We start from the raw sequence: 22072 nt of genomic DNA on the forward strand, positions 1-22072 counted from the left end.
TGATTTTAAATATCTTGGTGTGACACTGGATTAAAATTTGAACTTTAAAAAACCTTTAAAAAAACAGTTAAAACCGTAAAGTACAACTTTGCAAATGTTAGACATATTAGAAACGGTCCTTGTTTGGACACAGCCAAGATATTTATGCATGCTATGATTCTTTCCCATTTGTCTTACTGCGTTACATGCTGGGGAAGGCTGGAGAAATAGTCTCTTGAGTCCTTATATAGTCCTTATACTCTAAAAACTCTGGACAAGAAGCCAGTGCATTTCCATCACTTTAGGGTACTGGAGAAATACAATTTACTGTGCTTGGAGAATTCTAGATTATTTTCAGATGTGTGCCTTGTTTATAACATTTTAAATGGTTTGGCCCTTCCTCCACTATGTGACTTTGTGTACACTTGCCCAGTAAGGTCTATTAGATCTTCCAGAATATCCTTTATACAAGATTGTACCAGACCATTTCGTCACAGTGCATTCAAGCAGTCAGCATTCTCTGTAAAAGCCACAACTCAGTGGAATGCCCTACCTGATGATATGAAGAGCTGCAGTTCCATCAGTACATTAAAAATCAAATTAAAAAGTCTGCTAAAAGCTACTAAGCTCTGTAACCACTGACTCTACATTTTATCTCATGGTCTTCTCATGAACGCAAATAATCTTGCTTTTAATTTGACAAGCTTATATTATTAATTTCTAGTTGACACTGAGGGTAAATGTAATGTGCTATTGTGTGTAGCTTTGTATTTTGTGTTTTTTGCTTTGTACTTTTTGTTATTGTTCTATGTTTTAATTGTGACCTGCTGAAGGGACTGCAGATGACAATTAGCTATAAGCTAACTCTGGTACAGTACATCAAACGGTAATATTTATGTTTAACACTATACATGGTCCCAATAACTAAATAAGACAACTGAGTGCTCACTAGAACGGAGAATGTCTTCTCATGCTGTTACTATAGTTACTATCACTGGCTGGTCAGGCAGGTCAGGTCATAAAAAATTACATTCTGATTGATAGCGGACAGGTCACGGGTGGTGAAATAATACATAATTTGTGAGGGAAATATTAATAATATTCTTTAACATGTGAACATAGCACAGAGCAGAGCTGCAGTCCACTGCTGCTCAGCTTCATTTTTCATCAGGCACGAATTATTGACTCGCAACTAAGCAACGGAGAATGGCAACGGAGAATACCAAGAAATATGCAGACACTAATAACAATTATTTCTACAATTATACAAGAGAGATTGGTGGAGAAATTGGTGCACTGAGCATACTACAATTTTCCAGACTACATGAGTTATCAGGAGCAGAAACAGGGCTGCAGTAGGCAGCAGATATGCATAAATATAAAACATTACAATTACTGAAAGTAGCATCTCTAATCTCTTTAGTAAATCGTTGAAGAAAGTACTTATTACTAAATCTGCCCCTATGTATGTATATGCCCCAGCCAAACTCTGTCTCCAGCCAAAAGTTAGTCTGGAGCCCTGCTTGATGTTATTCATCATACCATTTAATGTAATATCAGACCTATAGCGCCACTACGTTGTCAACCGTATAGACCTATAGGGATGTGTCCACACCCTTCCACTGTTTCAACAGCTATGTTCATATTCAGCCACATCTGTCTTATGTTATTCATTATGCCATTTAATGTAACCTCAAACATATAGTGAGAACAACAGTTTTATTAGCCCCAGACCCAATAGATGTTATATTGGCTATGGTTAGGCTTTTATAGTTTCAAGGGCAAGGCCTACATTGGCATCGTCTTTCCAAATTAGCTTAACATCTTTTGGAAATAATTTCAAATACACCATCATCCCTATTTGCTGTTTAAATGAAAAGTTTGATTGTGGAGTTGTAAACAATGCAAACCATTAAGCTTAAATGCAGCACTAGTGGTAGGCTACATGATATGCAGTGTAACTGAAATTGTGCTCCTTGAAATGTTTAGGCAGATTAAAGAGAAAGTGACAAATTCTGTATCAAAGTGTCACATTCGCCCATTCACACACAAATTCATACACTGAATGGGTACAGGGGCTACCATGCAAGGTCCCTGCTTTGTCTGCCATCCAGATCGTCATTGCTGCTCAATACCTTCATCTTGTCAGGATGCTGGCAGGCAGTAGGCATCAAATCAAAGGGAACCTAACTGAGGAGAATTCTATTTTATTTTTATTTTATCTGAGATCTCAGATTATTTTTTTCCTCTTGGGCCCAAGACAGACTGAAAACTGACTACAAATGATGTCATAAAGAAATTCAAGATTGACAAACAACGTTAAAGGAACATCTGAAGCGAAGGAACTCAAGACCAAATAAGACAAATAACCTTAAGGGAACTTCAAAGTTCGCAGGGAAAACAAGGACTATCAGGAACTAACAACTGATAATAAGTGCAACAGAGGATACATTTAATTTGTTTATGAAGCACTGTGAGTTGAACATTTTCTAATTTACTGCAGTTTTGGTTGTACATTCATTTGGATTTAATTTTGTTTCTGTGATAGAATTGCATAATTGCATTTGCATCAAACAAAGAAATTTTGTTTTTTCTAAAGAGATGCTTTGAATATATAAAAACAAGCTATCAGGAAAATTAAACATGACATAATGTCTTTATAAATATATTTTCTATAAATTTTTCAGCGGTCGTGTGTGTTTTGTGTGGGCTGAAGGTCTTACCTCTCTCTTTGTAGAGTCTGCTACCACCAAACTCCTTACTGAACCGAGTAAATTTAGTGAACCTAGGAAACTGAGTGAACTTGTAATCAGACTGAACTATAAGATCCTGGGTCTAAGATACTTTAGAGAACCCCAGATTTAGATACTGTAGATACTATACCCAGGATCAGCAGAATCGATTCCCTACCACGAGGGGAAGGTTACACATATGTTATATTTACTTCACATCTTTGATTTGGTGATCATTCCATATAAAGCAAGCATATATTCAAACACACGCACAGGTTATTATAGTTTCGTATTTTGAATTAGCCTGATTGTTATTTCTATACTGTTATTGAATACCATGTCCAATTTAGTTTAGCTTCAGTTTGGTTTTCAGTATTTTGTTTTTATTAGTTTTGTTTTTGTCACAGGGTGTTGGAGAGCATATGGTTGCATCTATTATCAACCACAGGCGACACTTTGTGCAACCACAGAAAGGGTCTCATACACAACACATTGAGAGAGCCTGGCGTTCTTATAAGGAGAACATCTACCGCTTCAGATTCATCAAGTGTAACCACTGGTTGGCCTTTGTAAAAGTTACTTTTTTTCCCTGTTTTTAATTCATTTCTTTATTATTATAATCTCGAAATATAAAGTGACTTTTAACTTGAGTGGTGTGAAGACATTATTATCATATCTGACCTAAATAAGTAGGCAAGGAATGAGACTTTGAAAATGGGCAATTAGTGACTTGATTCTTAATTATTATATTTATCTGTAATTAGCAATTTATGGCAGCTACAATAAAAAAAAATGACATTCATGGAATTTGTTACAAAGTTGGACTGATCTGCTGAAATTATACAGTAATTAGTGAAAATGTAAATGGTTAAAACATGTACTTCAATTTACTGGCCTGCTTAAGTTGGGCATAAACTACTTGAAAATTAAGCTGCAACAGCTCACTTCAATTTGGTGGCCTGCTCAGTAGAAATTAGAAACTACTTGGAAATTAAGCTGCAACAATTCACTTCAGTTTAGTGGCCTGCTCAGCAGAAGTTAGAAACTAGTTGGAAGTTAAACTGGCATGATCCACAGAAGTTAGGCAGAAATTAGTTGGAAATTACTTAATAACTTACTTATAAGTATCACCTACTTTCCATGAAATTACCATGAAATTTACAGACCAGTAAAATGAGGTGTTACCAACTACTGAAGATATATGATTACAGTATCAAACTGTCAGTAACTGTTTACCCACCAGTGGTGAATGCTTCAAAAGAGGAGTCGTTAATGAAAAACGTTGTGTGTAGTGTGTGTTATACTGTGTTATGAACCATTTAATAATTGTCTATATACTGCTTACAAATGCTAAATACCCCTTGCATCAAGTATAAATCCAGCTTAAAGAATGCCTGTTTTAGTCAGTGAAGGCTTGTTTTATATGAGACAGTTCACAGGGGGAAATTGTGTGGAGATGAGCCTTTTCTGTACGCCCTTTTGTGTTTTTATTCCTTTGATTATTTTGATTAGGCTGCAAAATATTTTCCAACTGCAGATGATACATTTACATAGCAGATATAATAAATAATGATATGGAGAAACCATGGGTTGTATTTGTAACTTTGTGTTTCTTTGTTTCTGTGTGTATATGAGTGACCTGACAACAGTCTTCTCCATGGCATCGGGGGCATCAGGGATCGGCAGCTCATCAGCCAGGATCTCCTCGGCGCTGCGCTGATCGATCAGAATTCCTTTCTGTTCAGTGATGCCGACGCTGGCTATGACAGCACTGCACAGTGCATTCTGGGACCGTGAGCCTGAACAGTTTTCATACAAACAAACATCCTTTGCTTGCTTTTACATATCTCTTCGATCACATCACAACATTAAATCTATCTCCATCACACATCTCAGGAGACTTAAACTTAATAATAGAAAACAAGTGAACTTTGGTGAACATACGTGCAAAGCGGGCCAGTGGACGGCGATTGCTTTCCCCCGCCTCATTGGCAACTGTAAAGAAAAGAATTAGAAAATGATTTGAGAAATTCATTCTACTTTATCATTGCTAGTAAAAGTCAGAGACCATTCATAGCCATGGTTCATCTCTAATCTAATCTAATCATCCTATATAAGTGTTTTCACTTAATTAGGAAGATTAGACCTCTTCTCAGGGCATATGAAGTGACATCGCCCACATTCACTAAAAAAATCTGTGTGGGTGTTCAAGGCTGTGTGAGACTGAATGCACAAATTAAAGCTGCAATCTGCAATTTTACAGTTACCGGAAATCATTCACAGTTATAGGTTAATTTGTGATCCTTAGCAGTCTGTGATACTTCACACAAAGGATACCATAGCTCCAACCACTTCTGAACCAATTAAGAAACTAAAATCATGTTTTACATGCATACAAAAGATGCAATAAATGTGTTCTATAACAGGACAGAAATTGGAGAATCTATAACTCAGGAAGGCACCTGACACATACAGTACCAGTCGAAGTTTGGACATATTTTCTCAATCGAGGGAATGAGTGTGTGTGTGTGTTTATGTGTGTGTTTGTGTGCGTGCATGCTTGTATCTTTGATAGGAGTAATTGTCATTTGAAAACATCGTAGTGAGTACACATCTGCTTTATGAGGACATTTTGGCTGGTCCTCACCTCCTCAAAAGGAATGTTTGAGAGTTAAGACTTGGTTTTAATGCTAAGGTTAGGGTTAGTGTAGGGAGAGGTATTTAGTTATGATGGTTATGGTAGGGTTAGGGGCTAGGAAATGCTATTATTTCAAATGTGTGTGTGTGTGTGTGTGTGTGTGTGTGTGTGTGTGCGTGTGTGTGTGTGTGTGTGTGTATAAATAAAACTGATTGGGGGATGAGGAGTACAGGTTGAAGATCTTGAGATATCCCACTATAAAAGAAATCAGGAGAAGGAGTAGATGAAGATTACGCTCAGAGACAGAGGCCACTTCATTAGTGACAATGAGCACTCTAACAACTGACAACACACATACACACACACAATTATTTGCACCAGTCACAATGATGTCACAGTCATTTCCCATCTCTTCAGGTTCCCATAGAGACAGCAGTCAGTAAACATAGACACACACACAGTACAGTTACATGGCCTCCTGTTCTGCTAATGTGAATACAGGCATGTACCTGATTCATGATAATAATTTTGAATATTGTTATCATCATTTCAGCTGTTATAAATTGTACATAAATGTATTCATATGAGACAATAAGCATAGAACAGCTGTCAATCCAAAGGTGTGTAATGAGTGACACTACATGATTGCTGCATGAAGGAACACCATGATGACATCATTTGTTGTATGCAGGCACCTTTTTGATCACATATGATCACCATAAGAATTTACTAGCATTGGAGTCACATGTTAATACTAATAGTGGCAGTGCATCAGATTAAAAAATGCTCATGTGGCTCATTTTGGACGGTTACGACAAAGACCCATTTTGTCATTTAGATATGGGGTCATGTTTCATATGTACTAAAGGTTAGTGGCCTTTTACAAGCTCTAAACAGGCAAATAGCAATGACAACATAACCCAGAGGAAAATGTGTCTGATTTAACATCTGGGAAAAGCAGATTCAAAACTTACAGACTGTTCTGTAGGGCACATGCAGAGGGAGAGAGACAAGCCAGAGAGAAAAAGAGAGATAGACCAGATTTAAATCTATTAGTAACATGCAATTAGCATTTAGATCTGATTATGAAATCTTTGAATTTAAACCTATCTTAATTCTGCCTGCACTACGATCAGATCCGGCCAACACAAGATGGCAGTGCTCTGCTGGCAACATGGAAGAGCTATTGTCCAGCAGAACCACGGAACTAAAAGGCCGTGGAGCTTCTGATGGGTTCCAATGCAGACGAGAACTAAAAAACAAGGGGTAAAGAAATTTGTTCTGATTTTAACGACAATAGGTACTGTAATTTGGCCAGTCTTTAAAAGATAAATCTGGTTTATTTCAACCTCATGCAATATGCATAAATGTGGCCATTGTGGCTCTATGGGTCAAGCTAAATCTTTACTCATCAGCTCCAATATATAGATTCAGGGAAACGATGTATATCGGGGCAAGCTGCTGAGCCTCCTACAGCTTTCCATATAAACAGGATTTTTACCTGAATCATTTTAACATTTGTTTATGAGTCTGACTAAAAGTAAACTCAGAAAGTAGCCACCTGTAGCAGCCATCATGACTAACTGCATAGAGATATACATCCAGGCAACCTAACCACCCAGCATATTCACACACATGCTGTTTGTTTACTTGACATGCCGATTCACTGAGGTTAGACTGTATTCTCAGGAAACTCAAATAGCTAAATGCAATGACGGATTATCCCTTGGACTATTATGAGATCACAAATCAGTTCACTTTGTTGGCCAACTGTAAGTATTCTAACTGGAGTACACAATGAGGAGCTCAATCAAATGGAAGAAGAAAGACAAAGAATGGAGGCAGAGGCAGAAAGACAACAGGACTATTCTGAGAGACAACGTGCAGTATCTCAGTGAAACTCTTGTCATCAGGGACTGTTAAGTATTTCCAACTGGTCAGCTTCTCCAAAATACTGTACTGCCTCATCAAACTATTAAATCAACAGAAACTGACCAAAACAAGTCTGTTGGAACATTGTCAAAACTCCTTGAACAGACATTATTCAACTTGATCTCTCTCTGGTGATCTCCTCCCAGCCCAGCCTGAGAAATGGAGCACTGAAATATGTTAATCAAGTTGCACTTCCTGCTCTAGCAACCATCCTGGAACAGGGCTGTCATCCAGGATCCAACCCTCCAACCCGAAGTGCCACTGGTAGGCCTCCAGCTGAGCTATGCTTGTGTTACATGTACTAATTTAATTACATGGTCAAAAATAAATGGACATGGAGAGATTGACCCAGATAATGACAAATTAGACTGAATGCAGCAGAAACATTACTAGGCATAGTCATGTCATGGGCAGCTGTGGCTCAGGAGGTGGAGAGGGTTGTCCACAGGGTTGGTGGTTCAATCCCCACCTCCTGCCTGCATAATGAAGTGTCCCTGGGCACGAACCCCAAATTGCTTGCTGCTATTGGTGTGTGAGTGTGTGTGTGAATGGGTACATGAGTAGCAAAAACACTATAAACTGCTTTGGACAAAAGCATTATATAAATGCAGCCATTTACCATGTTAAAGCTGTCAGAATAGAACACAGCAATTCTGTAACATATTGTCAGTTAGGTTTTTTTCTGTTGAAGCAAAGAAGAAGGATACGCTACTGATGGAGGAGAATGTACCAGAAGAGTCAGCATCTACAATGCAAATATAATAAACCTTAAGTAAAGAACACCATCTGTTCAGCAACACAATAGCACTAAGCAAAGCCTCTTTCTCTCTCTCTCACACACACACACATACACAGTATCACACTGTTACAGTCTCTTACCGATGGTGAAGCTAAAGCCATCAATGCTGAAAGTTGCACTCAAACACTTTTTAAATCCCTGCTTTTTAGACGTTGGTTCTGTCATTGTGCCTCTTGATGTACACTCCTCTGTTCTCTGTCTGTCAGTGGATGGGTGGAGATCAGAGCACTTTTTCCAAGGAGAGGAGTGAACCTAGAGGCTGTTTCCCCCTGAGTGGTTGTAACCCTGGCAGTGCTTGTAGTCCCACTGGAGGTTGGAGGTGCAACAAAGCTTTCAGAAGTCGTGTTCAGGAGGAATACTGATCTCCTCCCCCCTCCTCTCTGCTCTTCATCTTTCAAGGCCACTGTGATCCTGCAAGAGCACTCACAATAACCGCTGTCTCACTCTGTTTCTCTGCTACTTCTCTATTACCTCCAGTATTCACAGATGTGTCTTTCTCCACTGTGGTCTGCTAAGTGAGGCCCTCCTCACTTCTATGCTAAAGCCAGTTGATTAGTCTCCTCCCCTGCATCCTCCCAGCTCATTCCTCCTGTCTGCCTGCCTCCCCCCCCTCCCTTAATCTCTCCATAGAAGTCACCATATTTCCACCTATCTGTCTGCTTTCATTCCCAAAACATATCTTTAGAAATGTGTTTCATGTAGACAGCTCTGGACTGCGTTAATGTTTATGTTCAAAGATCTGATTACAATTCTGATAAGTTTAATATACAATTACATGCATAAATGAATCTGTATATTTAAGTGTCCATCGTGATGTTATCATGTAATGTAACTGGTCATCCACCGGTCTGTATCACATCACTCTCAATCCCTGGTAAATACATCATCGATCTCTACACATTCAGATGGTATTAATATTATATTTCTCTTTGCAATTGAGAGTGACTACACTGTCTGCCCCAGACACCTTCCAACAAGGTAGAGTTTATGGCATTACACTAAATTTCCTGTAGAAAAAACTGTTGGCAAATATGTTTAAAAATATGTGAAATCCTACATTTTGTTGGATTTTTTCGCTCATTGACATCAAAGGAAGTTAATAAGGTTAAGCAGGCTTAGATAATGAATAGATGGATATATGGATGGATGGACAGAGGATGAATGGATGGCCATAATTTAAGGACTACAACAGTCTTCAAGACACACACAACACTGTGTCAATCAAACACAAATGACACACCAGACCATTTTTTGTCCTTTTGATGATTGGAAGAAAATATTCACAATACACTGGCATCAGCTATTACCCATATGCTTCACAATCGCTGGCTCATTCACAGCTGTGTGGCTAGTAACAGCCAGTCATATTTGTACAGGTGTACAGTATGGACTTCATAATCTCACTGTTTACTCTGATGTTTGCGCTCATGTTAGTGCTGTTTGCTGCCGCAGCTGACCTGTCACAGTCTGTGCTTCTCGTTTGGAGGACCTTATTAAGGAGTAAATAATTGTACAGCATGTGCACAATCAGCATGCTTTGGCTCAGCACAGGCTCATTGGTGTGATGCCCATTGAACTTAAGGGGGGGGCAGTTAAGGGGGGCCCTTAATTGTGATAAGCATGAATTATTGCCATTTGTGATTTCCCTTGCGTACAGGTGATGTTGTACTGCTGGGTGCTCAGTTTGCTATTGTGCTTTTGAATCTCTGTGTGTTCTTTTGCAGTCTCTGCAAATTCTTTTGCAATATGTATATTCATTTGCAGTGTATGTGTATCCATTTGCATTGGTATTAATGAAAAAATTAGTTTGTGTAGCATTTTAGCTAATTTCTTGCTGTGATTCTTGCTGTGTTGTTGTTAAATAAATAAATAAAACATATAAATAAAATAAATAAATCTGAATACTCCTGTGTTGGCTGAACTGGTTTTGATGACATTTTTTCCTCACAGTTTGGAGTTGTTTTATTCTATTCTATTCTCTTTTATTTATATAGTGCCAAATCATAACAAAAGTCATCTCAGGGCATTTTTCACATACAGCAGGTGTAGACCGTACTCTTTAATTTACAGAGACCCAACTATACCCTCCTGAGCAAGCACTTGGCAACAGCAGTAAGGAAAAACTACCCTTTAACGGGAAGAAACCTCAAGCAAAATCCAGCTCTAGATGGGCGGCCAACTGCCTTGACAGGTTGGGTTGAGAGAGAAAGAAAGAAGGGGGGGACAGGGGGGGGACAGAGAAGCAGATTAACAACAATAATAACAATAGCAATAACAATAATAGATATATGACTAGCAATAACAAGATGGAAGATGGTTCCACAGGAGAGGAGCCTAATAGCTGAAGGCTTTGCCTCCCAGTCTACTTTTGGAGACTGTAGGAACCACAAGTAAGCCTGCATTGTGGTAGTGCATTGTTCTAGTGGGGTAATAGGGTACTATGAGCTCTTTAAGATATGATCGTGCCTGGCCATTAAGAGCTTTGCAGGTGAGGAGAGGGATTTTAAATTCAATTCTTTATTTTATAGGAAGCCAATGCTGCGAAACTAAAATGGGAGAAATATCTCTTTTTTTGTCAGTATATGTGCAGCTACATTCTGGACCAGCTGGAGAGTCTTTAGAGACTTGTTACTGCAGCCTGATAATAAGGAATTGCAATACTCTAGCCTATTATAGTCTATAATCTAGACTATTTTTTCTGCATCTTTTTGAGACAGGATGTGCCTGATTTTTGCAATATTAGTAAGTGAAAAGGCTGTCCTTGAAATTTGTATTACATGGGAGTTAAAGGACATATTCTGATCAAAGATAACTCCCAGATTCCTTACAGTGGTGCTGGAGGCCAGGGTAATGCCATCTAGAGTAACTATATCATTAGATAATGTGTTTCTAAGGTGTTTAGGGCCAAACGCAATAACTTAAATTTTTTTCTGAGTGTGGCAGAAAAATTGAAGGTCATCCAGGTCTTTATGTCCTTAAGGCATGCTTGGAGTTGAGTTGACTGATTGGTTTCATCTGGCTTCATTGATAAATATAATTGGGTATCATCTGCATAGCAATGTAAATTTATGGAGTGTTTCCGAATAATATTGCCCAAAGGAAGCATATACAAGGTGAATAGTACTGTTCCAAGCACAGAACCTTATGGAACTTTGTGTCTAACTTTTGCATGCTCAATATGATAAATAACACTTTAACCAGCTTAATGCAGTTCCTGTAATGTCAATTAAATGTTCCAGTCTCTGTAATAGGATGTGATGATCAATTGAGTCAAATGCGGCACTAAGATATAACAAGAAAAGTACAGAGAGAAGTCCTTTGTCTGATGCAGTTAGGAGATTTGTGACTTTCACTAATGCTGTCTCTGTGCTATGATGCACTCTAAATCTAAATGTAAATTATGTAGAAAGTCACACAACTGATTGGCGATTGCTTTCTCAAGGATCTTAGAGAGGAATGGAAGATAAGATATAGGTCTATAGTTGGCTAAAACACCTGAATCAAGAGTAGGCTTCTTAAGAAGAGGTTTAATTACAGCTACTTTAAAGGACTGTGGTACATAGCCTGTTACTAAAGACGGATCGATCATATCTAAAGAAGTGCTAACTAAGTGTAAGACTTCCTTAAGCAGCCTAGTTGGGATGGGGTCTAAGAGACAGGTTGATGGTTTGGATGAAGAAATCACTTAAGTTAATTCAGGAAGGTCAATTGGAGAAAAATGGTCTAAATATATATCAGGTTTTACAGCTATTTCTAACGTCCCTGTGTTTAAGGATAAATCGGTGCCTGTTGAGGGCAGGAGGTGTTGAATTTTGTCTCTAATAGTTAGAATTTTATCATTAAAGAAGCTCATGAAGAGTGTGAGAGAGTGACAATTTAGCTGATCACTAGAGTATACTTTAATGAAATTTAGTCTATGGTCATTGATATCATAAAGGAATCTTTAACTAAACATTGCTTATTTGGTTAGCTTTAAAACTTCTTAAACTCCCCAAGGCTGCTGGTGTCTTTGGCTGACAGTACTGTCTTTCAGAGGCTGTAGCGGGCTCAGTTGTGAACCTATAGTGATGATTCTTATGAAACTAAAAGATGTAAGGCATCCATTGGTACCAACCATGTCATGATAGCTTGTCGGAAAGGGGCTTAAATAACACTCCAAAGTTAGGCTAAATTTTGACAAAGGAAAAACTGGCATGGCCATTTTTGAAGGGGTCCCTTAACCTCTCACTGCCTTTTGCTCCAAATCGGTGCAACAAATGGTATCAACCCCAAAATTCCTGCAACAACTTCTGAGACATAATTGAGCATGGGAATGGCCATCATATACTTCCATGATAATGTTGAAAGCCCTTATACAGACATGACATTCAAAGTTTGAATAGGCGTCTCACCAAAACACAATGTTTATTACAGATTTATTACTAGAGAACCTTGACACACAGTGCTGAGCTGCATCTCAAATTAATCTCAACATATCCAGCTTTCAGATAATGTATATCACTTCTATGTGGTACAGACAGGTGACAAATTAAAGGAAAAACCATCATAAAGTGTCTTAGTAAGGTGTAAGCTTCAATACGCCTTGGCATTGATTCCACAAGTCTATGAAACCTCACTGGAGGGATGGAACAACATTGTTCCAAAAGGCATTCCCTCATTTGGTGTTTTGATAATGGTGATGTAGAGCGGCGTTCAATACCTTGGTCCAAAATGTCCCATAGATCTAAATGCAGATGTCACTTAAGTTAGTGCTTTTATTGAAACACCAGCCACTTGAGCAGTCTTTGTGACTGAAGCTCCTGCTATCTGTATCCCAACAATAAACCCTCTGTCAAAGTCGATATTTTCCTCCTCCCATCTTGATACAAAATCGGAATCAACCGGGCCCGCTCAATATTTTTATACATGCCTCAGAGCATGATTGGATGTTAACTGCTTAGCAGTCAAGGAGTATAACTTTTGCACACTTTTGTGCTTTGTGCAAGGGTTTGAGTGAAGAGCCACTTCTCAATGTGATGTTATGAGGTGGGATTTTTTTGATATACTGTCTATTTTAGACTCATATTGAATATATTATTTATTCTAAGACATTTTTGTCATCATTTCCTTACTGGTGTCTTCATATATACGTATATTTTTCTCTAATTGTCTCTTCACCTTTCTTGTCTAGGGACAGATCCTAGGAGAGATTTTATTTAGCTCTAATCAGATTATTTCTAGCTCCATCCAGATATTAATTAGACATTGACAGTACTGTGGATGTTTATCCTTTGAATGGCAGCTTTTCTTTGTCGTGACTGTTGGCATTTTAAGCTATGTATAATGTGCATTTGTATTACTTTGCCTATTTATACTGTCGGCACAGAGAGCCAGGCTATGATTTTGTATGATGCTTAACCATATGAGTGATGTCATTCTGTTGTGAAGACATTTTTGTGGTCTTCATTTCCTTATTGGTGTCTCCATACAGTATATAATATTACAGTTTTTCTCTAATCCTGTCTCTTATCCTTTCATGTCTTGGGACAGATACTAAGAGACAGTTTTTCCAAGCTGCAATCAGATTTTAATTTGTTGTTAAAAATAATGGGTATGTTTATCTTTTGAATGGTACCTTTTCTATGTCGTGACTATGTGCACTTTAGGCTATGTATAATGTGCATTTTGTATTTCTTGGTCTATTTATACTGCCGGCATAGAGAGCCATAAGGTGATTTTGTATGATGATTGATTAGATTGATTGGAACAAGGTGGTAAAGAAAATAAGAAAAGCTAAGGTGGATTTTTTCTTGACCATAATAGAAAAGGCAAGAGGTAATTCTAAGATGATCTGGAACCAGTTAAAAAAAACTAACAGGACATCATAATAAAGAAAGGAAACTGCTTGAACTTAAATTAAATGTAATGCTTACAAACAATCCAGGGGGAGTAGCAGAGGCTCTTAGCCACTACTTTATTGATACTGTAGCTACCATTGCACAATGTTTTTCACCTGAGTACACAAATGTTTGTCCAGTTAATACAATGGAACCAGCTTTCAGCATATGGCATGTCACTGAATCAGAGGTTGCCAAAATGATTACATCTCTTAAGCCATCCAGAGCAAAGGATATATTTGGTAAGGATGCAGTTATGCTTAAAGAGCTAAGTACAACACTAACTAATCCTATTACCAAAATTATTAACCTCTCAATTTCTCAGGGAATGTTTCGAAGTGTTTGGAAGTTGGCTGTTGTGGTTCCTATATTTAAAGGGGGGATCCCCTCTCTATCTGCAATTATAGGCCTATCAGCATCCTACCTACAGTATCAAAGGCTGCAGAGAAAGTGGTAGCTGAACAAATCATCTACCATCTGAACACTAGCTCATTTTCTCGGCACCCAGTGCAATTTGGCTGAAGAGCCAATTATTCAACTGAAACAGCCAACTGTTTTTTCACAGAAAAAATCAAATTTCTATCGGATAAAGGTGGTGCTGTTGGAGCTGTGTTTCTTGACGTCAAGAAGGCATTTGATACCGTTAATCATAGAATCCTCATGTCTAAGTTATCTAACTTCATTTTTTGTTCAGATACACTTAAATAGATAAAATCATATTTGTTAAATCGATCTCAGTCTGTCCAAGTACAGAATCATCAATCAGCTGCCCTTCCACAAGTGTCCACAGGTGTCCCCCAAGGATCTATCCTGGGCCCATTGCTATTTACATTATATATCAATGATTTCCCATCTGTATGTCCTGATACCAACATCCAAATGTATGCTGATGACACTGTAATTTATGGACATGGTGGCAGCATAACACAAGTTGCTAATAAACTCACAAACTCCATGGCTCATGTGACAGCATGGTTAAAGCAATGCTGTTTGCAACTAAATGTGTCTAAAACAGTATGCATGTTTTTCACCAAGACAAACAGTTCTAGTGTAGTGCTGGATGTACCTTGGTGTTTTGATTGATTCCAAACTTTCATTCAAGGCTCAGGTGAAAAAGGTCTGTAACCGGGTCAAATTCAGTCTTTCAAATTTCAGGTTCACTGGAGATTATATGTCAACAGATGCGGCTAAGATGTACATGCATTCCATGGTCATTTCACATATCATTTACTGTTTAACAACCTGGTCTCAGGCTAGCAACACTACTCTAAAACCAATAGAGTCTTTGTATAAACAAACACTTAAAATCCTGGACAAGAAACCGGTAAATTTGCGTCATTGCCCAATATTGAAAAAATATAACTTGTTGGGTTGGGAAAACATGATTAAATATGTAGATGTTTGTCAAATGTACAAGATTATATATGGTTTGACCTCTCCTCTGCTCAGACAGTTTGTCAACATAAGAACAACTGCACATGGGTTCACAAGAGGTGCAGCAAGAGGGGAATGCATCATCCCACTCAGAAAAAGTACTTTCAGTCAGTCTGCATTCTCTGTTAAAGCTGCACTAGAGTGGAACTCCATCCCAGCAACTATTAGAGAACTGGACAAATACAGTTCATTTAGAACTCATTTAAAGAAATGGTTAATTAGTACTCAGCTCTGTCAGCACGAAAACTTAATTGCACCTTACTGTCCTCAGTCTGCCTGTGCTGAACTTCCCTTGCTGTCTGCTGTCATCTGTCACTATCTTGCTATCTCGCTACTGCCAGTCTGCCTTCATGTACCTGCATGCATATCTTATTGTGGTTTTGCTTTTATTGTGTCAGACTGATTTATGTATTTTACATACTGTGCATGCTTTGTGTGTCTGTGCTTTTGCTTTGCATGTTTTAGTTAGTGTCTAACAATGCAGCTCAATGTGGTCTTATTCAATCTACATTTCTATTAACATTAACATCTTAATGTATTTATTGTCTTGCATATCTTGTATTATGAGCCTCTGTGTTGGATGTTTAATATATTATTTTTTCTTAATTTTATCATTTGTTCTGCTTGATCTTAGTAACTTTGTAATTTCAATCTCATTTTCATATTCTGTTTTTAGGAAGACTCTGTAACATCTGTCCAGGGACTACAGATGAAAAATAGCCTCTTGGCTAACTCTGGCGCATTTACAGCAATGTTTATTAATGTGCACTGTCCCTGTTAAATAAACAAACAAATACAAATTGGTCCACATGGGTCATTCAACCTATTTAAGATGGTCTCTCCTTTTGTCTTGTAAAATAACCTGATGAAGGTCTGCATACTGAAATGTTGCTCCCAATAAATCTCGTATTGCAAGCACAGAAGCCAGTGTGCTGGAGTTCTTTGTTCTACCATTGCTTAATTTCACCATGTAGTACCCCTGTGTGGAAACAGCTGCATTCGTTATGTTTCTCCACTCATTTATTCATTTATTCATTGCATTAGAGCAACATGCATATCTCTGCAAACAGTAGTCTAGGTAACATCAATTGAGGTCATAGGACTTGGTTTTACAATCCTGTATTATAATCGGCAATCATTCCTTGAGTAGGGGAAAATGCTTCACTGGGGTCATCAGGCGGGCACCCTCCTTCCATGGTGTTTCATTGATAGGCCCATGCAGCAACAGAACTTCACGTGGATCAGTAAAGTCCAGGTTTCTTCTGTCAGTGATTCAATCCTGTTTATGCAGACTGTAAAACATAATCAACAGCAACAGAACTTCAGGTGGATTAGTCAGATCCAGGTTTCTTCTGTCAATAATTCAGTCCTGTTTATGTAAACTTTATACTATAACCATCAGTGGGGATAGTGGTAGAAGCTTCACTGGGTGATCAAGTGGGCACGTCCCTTCCTTGGTGTTTTGTTGATAGGTCCATGACACCTCCAGAGGGCTCAACGGTGACACTTGGCATCCCAGGTGCACTCACCTATGCTTTTACCCCTCCTGCTGGCTGATGGTCATCTTGCTGCCCAGTTCTTGTAGTTTTATATTCAGCCAGAGCCAGTTGCTGCTTCTCTTGGCAGCCTTTACCAGTGACTTGATAGCCTTTTGAGGGGCCTGTCCTTGGACTCCCATCTCTTTCAGCAGCCTGGTGGTTGACATGGCCACAAAATCCCTTTTGTTCTGCTTCAGTTGCTAGATCAAAGTGCTTCAGCTTTTTGCGTTTGTACACTTCACCAACTGCATCCTCCTGTTGCAGTTGTAGGTAGTATGAAGAACAGAGCCTTTTGTGAGGCTGACCAGAGGATCTGATCCAACCTGACACTGGTTATAATGATCTCCGGTGAGAAGGTGAGCTTCTGGTCTAAATCGACCTTCATCTTCCAATCCCAGGCTGTATCCAGTAGGCTTGATTCTTTTCTTGCAGCTGACTTTCCAGCTGGTACAAAGGCCATGGTGTTTAAGAAGCCAAGGGTTGCAGAGAGAGTTGTTAGTCCTCCTTTCTTCCAGCACTAGTGCCAGTTTCCAATGACCTGGTTTTCGCCTCCAGGTGTACCGTCTTTGGGTGAGGCTGGTCTTGCAAACGGTGAATATGTGCCATAGGGTTGCCAGTGTTTGGCAAGGGGGTCTTGATGGGTCTTCCCCAAGTTACTGGTTCAGGTTCCTGGGACTGGGAAGAACAACATAAATGGCTCCGATGATGAAGCTAAGACAGCCTCCTTCCATTTCCCAAAGATCCTTCCAGGCAAGTTATCCAGTGTTCAAGGTTTTCCCATCTTGTCCATTGGCCTTGTTTTGCCTGTGAGACTGCCCTTGCACATCGTTTTGCCTCCTCCTGCTGCCCTATTTCCTTTCCCAACAGTCTTCTGATCTGGGCAGGTGTTACTCTGTGCCATATGGGTCTATTTGTGCCTAGCCCAAAGCCACCTCTTCCATGCTGCACTTGGCCCGCAATATCTCCATGCCTGAAAGCGGATTTCGCCTGCTGCACTGCCTCAGATGGGTTCCACTTTCTACCTGTTGTCACTCTGGGAGCTGCCGCCCATATTATTGCATGCTAAGTTTCTGTCAGGGTCATGTCCAGCCTTATCTATTTGTATTCTTCAGTAAGGCTTGTAATAGGCAGTTCCAGAGCCCTGTTCCTATACAAGCCAATATTGCTGAGGCATCATGGAAGTTCGAGCCATTTCTTTATGTATGTACTGATTGTTCTCACCAGCTTTTTGACTTTGGTAATGGGAACCTCATAGAACGTCAGAGGCCACATCAGATGGGGGAGCAAGTTTCACCTTACCTGGAAGTTGCTACACATTTCAAGGGTCATACCATCGTACTTTCTTTTGGTCTCTGTCCAGAGAATCTAGAGGTAGTGGACTTCCTTGTATCTGAACACAAAGCTGTTATTTTTAAAGAACCTCTAACCTCTCCTGTTTTAAAACCCCAACCCATCACATGGTCTTGCATTTTTACTGCAGACTCTGTAGCCAAATTCAGTAATGCTTTTTCCAATTGGTCTTTTCCTGTTACAACAACTCCACACAATCCAGATGAACTATTAATGATTTCATCACATATGAGCTCCAGTTCACTCTCATTGCAGCAAAGCATCACGTCGTAACGCAGGAAATGATCTCACCGCTGCTGGCATCTTATCTTGGGCAGCTCTCGGCAGTCTGTACAGGATGGTGGCTGCTGAACACCTCTCTCCACATGGTCTCATCCGAGGCACTCAAAGCAGAATTCATGACAGTCTGTTCTGGCTGTGAGGCTGGGACATGACAAATGATGAGCTTCATGAAGCAGCAACTCCATCCTAGGGGAAAGCACACCACTGGGCAAACCTCCCTGTCACTGAACAGAAAAGGATGGCACACAGCGGTTTCGCTGCCTTATATACTGTGGGCTCCACACATATTCAAGTAGGTGTGTCCTGATTGGCCAGCTATGTTTATGCAAATTTCAGTGGGTGAATACGTGCGTGTGATTGGAGGAGAGTATTACCCATAGAGTCCAGTGGAGGGTGGAGCCTGTGTGAGATAGAACATTAGTTTCTACCATCCTGCAAGTACCCCTCTGGTTTGTATGTTTGTTCATTGGCTAAACCTAGATGTGCACATTTCATTTTTTGCCCCTGCCACTTACAGTGTGCTTACCACTGCATACCTACATAAATTAATAAATGGCAGCATCTAGCCAGAAGTAAGAGTATGCACATGGTTTACAAGTAATGCCATGTCATTAACACTTTATGAGAGCAATAACTTACTTATAACTTATTTTTAAAATAACTGTGATTAGATAGTTTTTGCCATGGCATTGTTACATTGTTACATAGCAAGCTGTAAGAGGAAAGAAGATACTATAGCATAGAGGACCCATACAGATTGATATGAAATTATACATTTTATGTCTGTGCTCACCCATGAGTGAACGACAGCAGTCTTCCTGAGCTGACAGGGTAGAGGAGGTTAACTGTGTGATCGTTCTGCTTCATTATTTCTGCTTTACGTCTTCCAATTGCTGAGGAATAAATATGAGATGAGCTGTGACATATCATGTTTTGTCGAGACACAACTGTCAAAAGTGCTGAGCGACCAAGCAGAAATGAGGGTTTATGCTGTCTTGGGAGCAGAGCAGGTGGAACAGGCTAAATGAGTGATGCAGTAAATGGTTCTTTATCCCTTAAAAGTTATTTGACCAAAAAGGATCTCTTTGTTTAAAAGTTATCTCACTGTAAATGGAGGCAGAAACAGTGTTTAGATTATACCAGATTTAAATTGTTTGTTGTGGTGTTTTCAATCAAACCTTACAGGCCGTTAAAATGCACTCATAATTGAAGTAATTTATTTGGGACTAACATCTAACAACAGAATTTGAAGTCATACCTGTACTCCACCGAGGCTAGTGTAATGAACATGTGTCTATTGCACATCTGTGAACCTATCATATCTAACATGGCATGTTACATTAACACAATTATTTGTATTCTTTGTGTTATTACACTCATTACATTATTTTTCAAACTCAACTATTTTAACATATTAATATATTTTCACTTATTTTTTATTGAAAAATTTAATTTATATATTTATATCACCTGTCTTTTGTGGTAGTGTATTTTTCTTACTTTGTACAGGTATTTGTATTTTCTCTTACCTTCTGTTTTATATTGTTATGCTGTTATGCACCACAACACCAAAGAAAATTCCTGGGAAGCCATGTTTGGGCATTAATATCTTGATAAGTATTGTTCCTAGCCTCACCAAACTTTGTAGGATGGAAGACAAACATGTGTTCTATATGCCAAAACGATTAAAAGCCTGTACTGCATGCCATTTTATTAAAGCCCTAGATTTGGAAAAAAAGTGCAAAATTCCTAAATGAGAGTGATATTGAGGGTACTACAAACCCACATCTTTGCACCAATATGATATCAATCATTGTTTTTGTTGTTTTTGCAAATACAATCTTTTATTAATTTTGTGCCAATATTTCAGGTCTCTACTACCAATGGACATGAAGATATTATAAATAAAACAAGGTGTGGCATATATTGGTCATTTTCATAGGACCAAAACGGTAGTAGCTAGTAGGAACATAAAAATGTACATGGAAATTGCTTGAAGTATAGTTATTAAGAGTACAAAGTGCCAATGTCCTTCTGTTTTTCCTTCATACAAAAATAGACACAGATTTGAAAGATATTTTACCTATGGCAGAAAAATGTCAATTTCAGAGTTACTTTTTTTGCCTCAGTATCTCCACTATTATTGAATTCCTGTGTCATAGGAAATGTAAGAAATAAAGGATAAACATGTTTTCAGTATGTTCATTGGAATAGAGGGCATTTGAGATGGGAATTGTGTTTTCGGTAAGGTCCTGGATATTGAAAATAAGTGAAATATTTTGATAAAACCTCTGGTATAAGGAGGTGGTATCCTAAATGGCCCTCTCAAGCTCCAGTGGGAGTATCTTAATGTGTTTCCACATTAAAGATTGGATATTTTTAAACATGTAATTTTATAATGTGCATGTTAGAAAATTATATGCCCTGATAGTAAAGAACATAGCTTGCATAAATGACCTATAGTAAAATGAGCCTTCAGAAAACATGTATTTCTTTAACTCCAATCAATATTTCAGTGGCTGGGACACACATGAGTACAGATCATAAGGGAAGACATTGCTTCTTCATCATGGATGTTTTTTCTTAGAGTTAAAACAATTCCTGTAACTGTGTATTTAGCTACTGTATAAACAAACCCTCAATGTACCCTCAATATCGCTCTCGTTTAGGAATTTTTTTTCAAATCTAGGGCTTTACAGAAAATCAATGGGCATGCAGTACAAACTTTTAATCATTCAGTTATAATGAGAACATGTTTGTCTTCCATCTCACAAAGTTTGGTAAGGCTAGGAATAATGCTTTTCAAGATATCAATGCGAAAATATGGCTTCCCAGATAAGGCATTTTTGAGAGTGTAAAAATTAAAAAATATCAAGGGCCACAAAAATATAAAAACATTGGAATTGAACAAAAAATATTTTGTAGGCCTTAGTTTTGGGACTCAAACATTATATAGACAAACTCTGAATAAAATCTGAGATGGTGCTGCACCCACTTTCCTGGATTCTGTCTGATTTGACACAGAATGACTCACTTGGCAATAAACCTGATTCTGATTCTAATTCTGCTTGGATAAGATACCACTATCTTTAATCATTGTGACTTCTTAAAGTAACAGGATTGAAGGTGTATCCACCTTAGAACACTGCTCAATTTATGATAAGAAAGATACAGGTCAAATTCTTATAGAAATGGTCATGAAATCTAATAGGGTTTTACAAAAGAAAAACCCATGATCTCTTTAGTCTTGACCTGGACCCATCTGGACATGCTGCCAACAGGTCCCTTTGGTCGCAGTGGTGGGACAGTCAGAGCAGAGAAAACATACACTACTGTCTGCATCTATCTCAGACTGCCCCTAGGTGTCTCTGTAAATCAAATATCTCAGCAGCCATTCCTTATTATCTATTCCTCTGAAGTAAATTGAATTGAGTCTGTTTCCTTTTCAGAAAAGCACATGATCATCCTGTGACTCTTTGCCCTTTTTATGTCTCACAGAAACTGGACCTGTT

The 22072-nt window shown here is 38.7% G+C and overlaps 1 protein-coding gene across 1 annotated transcript in view; it reads right to left on the reverse strand.

Annotated features, from left to right (window-relative positions):
* pde1ca (phosphodiesterase 1C, calmodulin-dependent a) overlaps window positions 1-8245 on the reverse strand; it is a 95566-nt gene extending 87321 nt beyond the window's left edge. Inside the window, exons 1-3 of the mRNA XM_044340370.1 lie at window positions 8161-8245; window positions 4656-4706; window positions 4351-4510 (exon numbers count right to left, since the gene is read on the reverse strand). Coding sequence (XP_044196305.1) covers window positions 4351-4510; window positions 4656-4706; window positions 8161-8245 — 296 coding nt within the window. The remainder of the gene's footprint in view (window positions 1-4350; window positions 4511-4655; window positions 4707-8160) is intronic.
* Between the last annotated feature and the right edge of the window lie 13827 nt (window positions 8246-22072).

This window comes from Thunnus albacares, chromosome 21 (assembly GCF_914725855.1).
Source record: "Thunnus albacares chromosome 21, fThuAlb1.1, whole genome shotgun sequence".
Lineage (NCBI taxonomy): Eukaryota > Metazoa > Chordata > Actinopteri > Scombriformes > Scombridae > Thunnus > Thunnus albacares.